The 9,986-nt window shown below is 43.4% G+C and overlaps 1 protein-coding gene across 1 annotated transcript; it reads right to left on the bottom strand.

The window, feature by feature from the left end:
* Positions 1–3,031: 3,031 nt before the first annotated feature.
* Positions 3,032–9,939, bottom strand: slc46a3 (solute carrier family 46 member 3). The gene is made up of 6 exons (XM_037118985.1): positions 9,785–9,939; positions 9,013–9,229; positions 6,843–7,725; positions 6,101–6,184; positions 5,717–5,873; positions 3,032–4,190 (listed from the first exon to the last, which is right to left on the bottom strand). Exons 2-6 carry the CDS (start codon positions 9,205–9,207, stop codon positions 4,073–4,075), a joined length of 1,437 nt encoding a protein of 478 aa, XP_036974880.1. The 5' UTR covers positions 9,208–9,229; positions 9,785–9,939; the 3' UTR covers positions 3,032–4,072.
* Positions 9,940–9,986: the final 47 nt, after the last annotated feature.

Raw genomic sequence — 9,986 nt, 5'->3', positions numbered from 1 at the left:
CTCTTTGATGGGAGCGTTCACGCAGCAATCCGCTCCAGTGATGCTGTTCACTCAAAAAAACAACAAAAAAAAACAACTCTAAAATAATGCATCCATGTGTTAGGAATTTGAGATGTAGAAAACAGCTCAGAAACAGCTTCTGCCGTCAGAGCACTCTCCAGAGTAGGAGAGGAAATTGTCGGCTCGAATATCAAAGTCAACCCGCTTCCATATTAACTGTCATATGCCTCACAGTGTAATATACTCCCTGTGCTGTTGAGCCTGTTACCTTCATGACAACCGAGAATAAAAAATAAATACGCAGTGGATCCTGGCGCGATCAAACGGTACTCATATGATCAAATCACTCCAGACTGGGACGCCCCTCTGTTGACCCCCCCTTATATATCAGTCACACAAACCACAGTGAATTATCTCCTCCCCGGGGCAGCAGGAGGTTGCGATAAAGAGAGGTCTGTTAGCAACATGCTGGATCAACATCAGAAATTGAGCTATTGGTGATGTGATGTGGTGTGGTGCAGATGATCATGCTGCTGATTCAGCCAGTTTGGAAACCAGAAACCAGAAGACCCCCGATCCCCTCAGCCGTACCGTTGTCAAACTTCCCTTTAATCCCTTCAACGACCCCAGACACACACACATACACACACACACACAGACACAAGCCACCACCACGACTGTCTTCCTCCTCCTCTCCCCCCGCCGAGCCCCCCCTCAACTCTGGGAAAACCATCCCTGCTCACCACACCCTCTATCTCTAATTTAACCAGAAAACCATGCGCCTGGTGCCAAGCGGGGCCCCCTTCTGCCTCAGATGATCCCCGGTGTAACCCCCAGCGCAGAGGAACTCAGTGTCTGCGTCACCTCACAATCTAGCTGCAGTCACGGTTTTTCTCAAGACTTGAGGGTGGAAATCAAATAACCTCACATTACGATCAGACGTCATTTGGGTTTCCGTGAGTGAAGCCAATTCAAACTGACGTGCCATGTGTAAATTTTTTAAAAAAGAGGGTGGGGGGTGGAGGTTGGGAGAGAAAAAGGAAATTGCACACACTTTCACTGGCATGTTCCCTCTTCAACAGTGTTTTAAAGCAACACCATTTTTATGTCTCTTAAGTGTGAGGAGGTCTGTTACATGTTTTTTTACACCGAACCAGCTTTAAAACAAGCGTACTTAAGTTTCCTCGTGGAGGGGTGCCATCCTCCTGTGTGCGTCACTTCTCTCGACAGAGTTCTGAGAACCGAGGCCGCAGAGATGACAAACCCCAGCAAGAAACAGTCCCAATTGGAAGCCGAGCCGATAACCGTACCCGTGATGCATCATGTGTACGTCTAATCTGATTTCAGGCGGCACATTCACCGTGGATTCCCGCGAGCCTTGACTCGCCGCCGTCTCGATCATCTTTGCAGTGGCAGCCCTGTTTTTTTGTCCACGCCGGACTGACAATCCAGTAACCGAGCGCTGGAATCGGATGGGAACCCCGCCAGGATGTCTGATGTCCATCCATCATCCATACGACACACACCGTTTTGCATGCTCATGGGCTTTCCCCTAGTCTCCCAGCTCTCCCAGAGACGGGGCGAGTCTAAGAAAAACAGGTTTTACACACATGCATCTACGCACAATGACGACCCCTTCTCTGCGGCGGACAAAGACAGGAGGTGGCAAATTTGGAAAAACAAATACAATAACTTGGAGGTGTCAGACGAGGAGGAACAGTGTTAGGTTAAAAAAAAAAACTGACGTGTACGCTGGGGGAAAAAGGGGGGCAGGGGGGCTTATTCCCCCCTTTAATTCAAATTAATTAACAGGAATTGGTCACCATACTTTCAAAAAGATTAACTGCGTTTGGGGACTTACAGATGGCCTTTTTTTCTTGATTTAGGGACCGTGACATTGTGTGGAGACAGCTCGTGACTAATTTTCAGATGGCTGAGCTGACAACATAACAAAGTTTGTCACGGTCAAACACAGAGCCATCGACAGACCCTGTGTAGCCTCCGAAGAAGAGACCATCCAGAGCACACTTTAGCGAGGGCCAGTCTCCATTTGTGATTCATCTCACGTACTGTAAGAGATCATAAAGGATAACAAAAGACAGATCTCAACATATTTCCTATATTTCCAGGTCCACAACAGCTGGCGTTTTATGTGGGGCTTTTACATGTTTATGGCGCCAGGCTGATGATACTGTTGGTGTAACATGTCAGTTCGACTGTGTGCGTTACAAGAGGGACATCTAGTGGCTGATATGCAAACAGCAGCATCACCTAAAACAGCTCTGTGGCTTACATTGAAGGGATTTTCAATCAGTTTCTTACAGTGTAGAAAAGTGAGCATAAATTGGTGCCAAACTGAAAAAAATGTATCTCCCTTACTGATAGATAGATAGATAGATAGATAGATAGATAGATAGATAGATAGATAGATAGATAGATAGATAGATAGATAGATAGATAGATAGATAGACACAGGAGGCAACATCTCCTATGAGTCAGATATGTGACAACTTGCAACAGAATTATTATGCTGAGCTGAACGCTAAGTGCAGAGTGAGGAAGCTGTAGTCTGATGATCAAACTGAACTGGCACATTGTTTCACTTCCGTATTTGAATTTCTGAAGAAAATCAGATGTGGACGCGCTACATGGTTCTTGAGCTAGCCAGAAAATGCAACCCTTTGAGTGCTTGAACCTTAATATGCAGTGTTTACTTCTTTTGGTACAGACCTATTTCTTCATTACTTCTTTCATTTCTATGTTTCAAACTTGAACTTGGACATGATAACAAAGTGTGCATACTCTTACTAACTTGGGGTTTAGTCAGTGAGAAAACTTTGGACCAAGATAAAGCTCCTCTTGCAAAAAACAGCTGATTACTGCGAGGTAAAGGTCATCGCCAGTGTTTACGACACAGCACACAACTGTCCATTAGTAGCTGTGGCTGTAAGCAGTGATAGTGAAAGAGAATCTCGCTGGAATCGCAAAGAGATGTTCTTCAATTCAAAACAATTCCAGTTACACAAACACATAACACACAAAGAAAGCTTTAATTTGCACATTTTGAGACAATCTCCAAAAACACAAACAAAACATCGACCACGTCTTTTCATTTCCATTTATACTTCCATGAAATAACAATTCGATTTGAGTCCCTAGACAACATTACACTCCGAAGTTGACCAACTGTGTGACTAATGAAGTAAAAAAAAAAAAAAAAAAAATCCATATCCCTGCAAAAGCAAACAAATCTTATTACGAAGGTCAGATTCCTCCTTGGAAAACAACACAATCTCATTGTGTTTTACCTTGATTGTGAAAATGACAGACACTTGAATTTATGTGAAATTAATTATCTTCTCAAGAACCTACTGATACATTTACATTAACATGTCATGGTGAATGCCTTTCTGTAAATTTAAATACAAAGTCTTTGATGCCTTAAACACCAAACATACCATTAAAACCTGTGTTGTGAATAATTTTTTAAAAATAATTCAAAAAATGAATTAATTACTTAATGGTGGTAGGCTGTAGTGAATACAGAAAACATCTTAATTGTTTATAATGTTGCTTATATCTCTGACAGTAAACAAGATTTGTCTTATGCTGCAATTTCAGGAGAGACAGAACATAAAAAGGGGAATCAGTTTGCATAACCGACACTCTATTTTTAAAAATGCAAACATATCACATTGTAAAACTGTCTGAACACGCAAAATCCCTTTTAAAATGTGTTAGAAATGTCACAGTCAAACCATTCTGAGGTATGGAATATTAAAATCAAAAAGGTCCTCACTTTTAAGTGAAGACCACGTTGATACGATGCATCAGCCTGCATCGTTTTCCTACAAATCCCTGTTGTATCTTCACAATACACTGATTCGATTGCATAAATAAATAAATGGCAACAAAAGAGATGTCTCTGTAACCTGCATTGACAGCTTATGATACTGAGAACAAGAGTCAGTGAGCTACTTTTGGGGAAAAAAAAGTATCATATAGTAGTATCTTATATCTTATAAGAGAAATGAACAAAGTGCTGGTGAGGTTCGGCAGTCTTTGAGACGGCTTAAATAAGAAGAGGGCTGCTGTCGTTCTGATCATCAACAGGCTCCTCTTCCCCTGAGAGGACGGGCTCTGGCTTTTCTTCCTCTTTGGCAACATCCACTCCTATCACACCCACCACCCTGAAACGCGGAGGAACAGGTTAAAGAGAGGCAGAAAGACATGTGACATAACACCGCTTCTACAAATCCCATCGAAAATGGGGAAACCGTCTTTCTCGGTTGTTTTGGACAGAGAAACTCATTACACACCTGCATCAGCTTGTCTCAGTGACAGACACAAATACTTATTAAAGTGAGAAAATCTAGTTTACTGGCAGCCAGGCTTGACAATTATGTACCTGACAAACTGGAAACAATAGGGTTTTTTTCTCATCCGTGGAGCCTGTTCTGGCTCTCTGTTAGATTGTGATTGCTGAAGCCAGTGATTTTTGTTATTCTTTAACTACACGGTGTGTAACAGAAGAAGCAGTGCATGTGACAGAGGTGGATTCACTCGAGGGTTTTATGTTTCACGCTACACCTCCCGGACTGACTCAGCTGCGCCACTCGGACAAACTCAGTGTAAGACAATGAATGTGAGAACACGGCGTACTGGGTGTCTTTTCTAGGGCCTTTCCTCCTTGTCTATCTAACAGAGGATCGGTGTTGATGGTAAACACCCGAGCCTGGTGAAGGAAGCTAGAGTGAGGAAGGCAGGAATGAGGAACTGGGTTTTCTTGTTTTTTGAGTTTCCCCATGAAGCGAAACATTTGTTTTCCTTCCAGTCGGGCTAAGCTGGCATGCAGTGACTCAGCAGAAACAAGAGTTGTTTGCAATGAGACGCCATCCACAGAGTACAGCTCTACACCTGAAGCATATCTACAAAAAGGCATAAACTGCCCTGATTTCATTCTATAATGAACCTGTAACTTTAGGGAGAGTACCTAACAGATTCTGACAACTTATAGGGAAAAGCTCCCTCTCTCTCTGTGCAGAGTGCCATGGATTTGTTTGATCCGGGTCAATGATGTTTATTTGGGTTACGTCTTAACGTTGCAAATAACTGGTGCATCAATAGGACGTGAGTTTGGAAATTCATGAACGCATCCTGTGATTATGCAAACTATTTGCACTTTGTAGCGTGCACTCCGTGATGTCACACACTGGTTTAAAGGCTTGAGTTTGCTTTGTTGCTTTGAAGCAAAAGCGAGTATATTTGAATCAGAGTCTGGAACTAGGGAGGATATACATAATGGATCTGACTGAGGGCCAAACACGCGCTGTGGTAGCAACTCATCAATCACAAGGTAGCCACAGCCTAAACAATACCCTGCTTTATTGTCTATTTTAATCTAAATGGGGCCGTAATTTACTAAATGACCATCATGCTGTAATGAAGAGTTGAAATTAGTGATTGAGACCGTAAATACATCAGGAAACTGTTTTACTGAGGTAATAAATGAAGTCATTTTCTCATAAGCTTACATAAATCAGACTTCTTTTTGAAACCTCTGGAGTCACCCCCCCCCGCTGGCCATTAGGGAGAATGCAGATTTAAGGCACTTCTGTGTGGGGCTCACTTTTCAGACCTGAATGTTACATTTATATATCATAAAATAATAATATAATCAGTGAGTAAAAAATGCAAGAGCGCTGCTTGCACTTACCCTAGGACAACTAGAGGGACGAAACAGAGTCCTGCAGACAGGAGGAAAACGAAGCCAGGGTACCATGCCACGGTGACAGCATACACGCTGTTGAAGACCGCGTTCGCTATATTGCTGGTTAAACTCTCCATGAAGGAGAGACAGGCAAACAGGGCTCCTGCAAACACACACACACACACAAAGGAGAAAAGAGAAAAACAATATTTTTACACAAGTGATGAGGCCTAAAATCACTTTTTGCTCGACTGAACAGAAACTTGGAGTGCTTTGCTTGCAAGTGCAGTGAGAAGTTGCCGGGGCCGGCGGCTCTCCAGTGGACTCTGACTCTGCAAACACACACAGACACGGTTCTGTGGCTCCTGTAAAACGCCTGAACCCACTCACCCTGCTCAGACTTCGAGATGATCTTTGACATCATGGAGCGCAGGACGGGGAAAGGCATGATAGCGAAGAGCATCGGCACCCTCACTGTGGTAAACAAATGACAGAGGGCAGGCGTTTTATAATACATAATAGGGACAGCGACTACTGTGCAATCAAATTTGCATTTCATGGGTTTTTCAGGTTGTTGACAAACATTATAAAAAATGCCTGATTTGATTCCTCTGTTAAGGGTAATTGCCATATAACAATTACAATTAAAATATCAAATTAAATTAAATTAAAATAAACAAGAGAGTGATATCATACCATAGTTATATTTTCTTATCAGCTTAGAATAACGTCATAGAATAAAACATGATACTGTAACAGGAGATACTTTTATACACCTTGTAAAAGTAGTAGGAAATGAAGGCTCTGTTAATCAGTAACCTGTGTTACTTAATTGTGCAATTTTCTCTCTATTACCCTTCAGTGTGCCTATTTTTATTTTCGTGTGGCTAAAATGTGTCCAATCTTTAATATGACGTGTCCTGTCTCTTTGCAGACATGAATTATTTTAATAAACCACTGTCAACCTCGGGTAATATATCGGACAAGGGCCTAATAAACAGAGTTATCAACCTGTTATCACATATGTCATGGTTAGCGACAAAAACAAGGCTTCCAGACCGCAAAACAGGACATCGAAAAACTATTACACATTGTTGGTTTGCAGCACAGTTGTTATGAACGAGTCTCTCACCTAAAAACATCAGTAAAGTGGTCTTAGTAAACGCCAGCAGGAGCATGCCCGACATGACGGACAGGATCCCCATCAGGACAATGAGCAGCTGTGGCACGCCGCAGTACGTGAACACGGACACTCCAATGAAACTGGCCAGGAACACAGTTGTGGAAAGAGCTGCGCCGTAGCCGATCAAAATCTCGGTCCAGCATAGCGGTTCATTAAGCTCATACAGCGTGATCAAGGAGATCCCACCCATATAGGCGAAGGAGAAGCTGGTGAAGACAAGCATCAGGAGGGCGAGGACAGTCTTGCACCTGGGGCTGGCTCCTGCGAACATCTGGTAGACCCCGTAGGTCATCTGTTTCAAGGCTGAACGCTGAGGAGACCCGTCTATATTTAAGGCATCAGCGGGAGCCTTCTTCACAGTCTCCTCTAGGATGAAAATGGCATAGAGTAGGATAAAACACTGGCACACGGCAGAGGTGAGGAAAGGCCAGTTAAAGCCCGCAGCTCTCAGAAAGTAGCCCGTCGATATAGCGGCCACTCCGGACAGCAGGCCGATCATCATGTCCAGTCCGGCCATGCGCAGCGTCTTCTGGCGATGATCGTCGCACAGGTCGGCTATGTAGGCGAAGCAGCCACCCAGAAATGTGCCAAGGCCGCCAAACAGAGAGCTGAGAAGCGAGGAGCCGATGAGCAGGTAGATGTTGAGCTCAAAGTAGGACACAGCCAGGAAGGTCGAGGTGTAGATCAACGAGCCAATGAGAGGCATGATGATCGTGATCTTACGCCCTCCGCGGTCACTGTAGGCCACAAGCATCAGGGTGACGATCAGAGAGGGGATTGTGGAGAAGAGGTCTGTGTAAAGGGAGAAGAGAGATGCCTGCTTCTGTACCTCCTGGGAACAGAGAAAGAGAGTGCGTGGTCAGGTCTAAAAATCGTGTATGGACCGACAGGAATGGCAGCTACGGACAGGTGATAAGTTAAAGGGGAAAACCAAAGTAAAGGGTGTTATCATTCGCCTTGGTATCAATTCAGCAATTCTCTGGAACTGCACTGGAGGTATGAAAAACAAATCTGCCAAAAGATATTTCCTCATTTGGTGGTTTTATGGTGGCGGCGGAGAGCGCGCTGCACAACTTTGGATTGAGCTGCAGTGACCTTTTTCCTCTGAGGAGACAAGCTGACTCAAACCATGCCAGCAAAAAAATCCCCAGAGAGCACAACAAAGCAACCGTTTGTTGGTGCCTCTTAACTCACTTATTCAGATTCTCCCTTTAATTTGTCACCAGGCATCATCCACTAACTTTTTCTTCTCTTACAGCAATAGTTACCTTCTGTCATGTCATGATATCAAACACAATCAAAGCATGTTGGGACAAGGACAAATCAAGGTTTTCTCATTAAGGGCCAAAAGGAACAAAGCGTTGCACGGCACAACAGGTGCAGGGGTGGCTTCCAGAGAAAAGGATTTGTGTTTTTGCTCTCACTTCCTTTATCGCATTTCATGTTTCTATATAAACACATGATAAAAATAAAGCATCACCAGAAGAATATCTTTAATTCTTCTTGTAACTCATCATGTGGTATATCTTAGTGTACTGCGGGTGCTGTGAAACAGTAAGTGATTGCGTGCTCTTAAATTCTGAGTTGTTTGATAAGATTACCACAATTCAGCAAAAGTACTGCTGCAACAGCATGTCAATCAGTGTCTGCACCCGTTCGGAACAGTAAATCTTTTTACAGGTCACCCTTGCATGTCCCCTTGCAGCGCAGAAGCTGAATCAGTTCTTTCGACGCGAGCTGTGTTGCAAGAGGATCTGACCATAAATATTGAACACACTGGACACAGATAGCCGCTGAGATACAAACAGTAGTTGTGGAAGACATTTCTGTTTATCGACAGCCAGAAAACATGATGCATGAGTCAGACTCACGGTGCGTCACGGTGCATTTTTAGCCTCTCTTAAAAGCCTGTTTTTAAAGAATCTCTCAAATAATATTCACAGTATTAGTATAACTGCAAAGTTTCAGTTCTTGTTCTTCTGTAAGACAGGTTGATACTTGAAAAAGTTGACTATTCACTTGCTTTAAGTGAGAGATTAAAAAAAAAAAAAAATCAAGCACACGTTCAAAGTACTTAAAAAATGTATGCTCTTGTATATTCTGTGGTTTTGTGACTGACCTCATGGTGGCTCGAGTGGTTGCTGCTGCTGTTGGCGGCTGCACATCTGGAGGTGTTGTCAGAGATGGGATAGGTGGCGTTTGTCAGCTGCTCCCAGAGCCTCCGGTACACGTACTGCTGCACGAGAGGATAGATGAGGAAACTGGAGAAGGCGTAGAGAGCGACCACGGGCTCCACGAGGAAAAGACCCTTCATCTTGAAGGGGCTGCAGAGTTACCTGGAAAAAGAGAGGAAGAGAGCACAGTTAGTCAGTTAACATGAATGCAGGGCGTGGGATGAAAACAGAGTTCAACTGATATTAGGTGGAACTAAACAAATTACCAGAGTGTATAAATAAAACTTTTGTGCTGGATGTACAGTAAAAAAAAAAAAAGAAAAAAAAAGAAAAATGCAGCTAAATCAGATTATTCTGTTGTTGCAAGTCTCAGCCTTCAACATCTCACAACAACATGCAAGCACAGTGTGCAGGGCAAACACATGACATCCACTGTATTCCAAACAAAACAGACTCAAGTCATATGACAGGGTCTACGTGGAGGTGAAAATGATGGTTTGTACCTTTCGAGGGTCACCAAGGTTAGCTTCTGCACCACGTTATCGAACCAACATTTTCAGACAGTGAAATACAAGACAATAACACTGGGGTCATTTGTTTTTAAGCTACAAGATGAGCAGGGCTAGTCCAGTATTTAACGCACATTAGCAACATTAGCTTAGCCTTTACATTATTTTCTTACATGACGTTGACAATGACAGACATTAGTACACCTACCTTTTAGATAATCGCTTGGCTCATGTTGAAGTCACTGTAGTGAAACCGGCACAACATTTCTGTATACTTCGTCTGCTGGAGGAGCTGTTGTTTTATGCAAGAGTGGTAAAGCGTTATTATGAAACGCCGAGGTTCCGCCCCTCGCCACCTGCAGTTGGACAGCGGTCTGTCATGGCTGCGTTTATTGGACGAAGGAATTGTC

Source organism: Acanthopagrus latus, chromosome 13 (assembly GCF_904848185.1).
Source record: "Acanthopagrus latus isolate v.2019 chromosome 13, fAcaLat1.1, whole genome shotgun sequence".
In the NCBI taxonomy this organism is placed as follows: domain Eukaryota; kingdom Metazoa; phylum Chordata; class Actinopteri; order Spariformes; family Sparidae; genus Acanthopagrus; species Acanthopagrus latus.
This window is presented reverse-complemented; position numbering and strand designations above follow the sequence as displayed.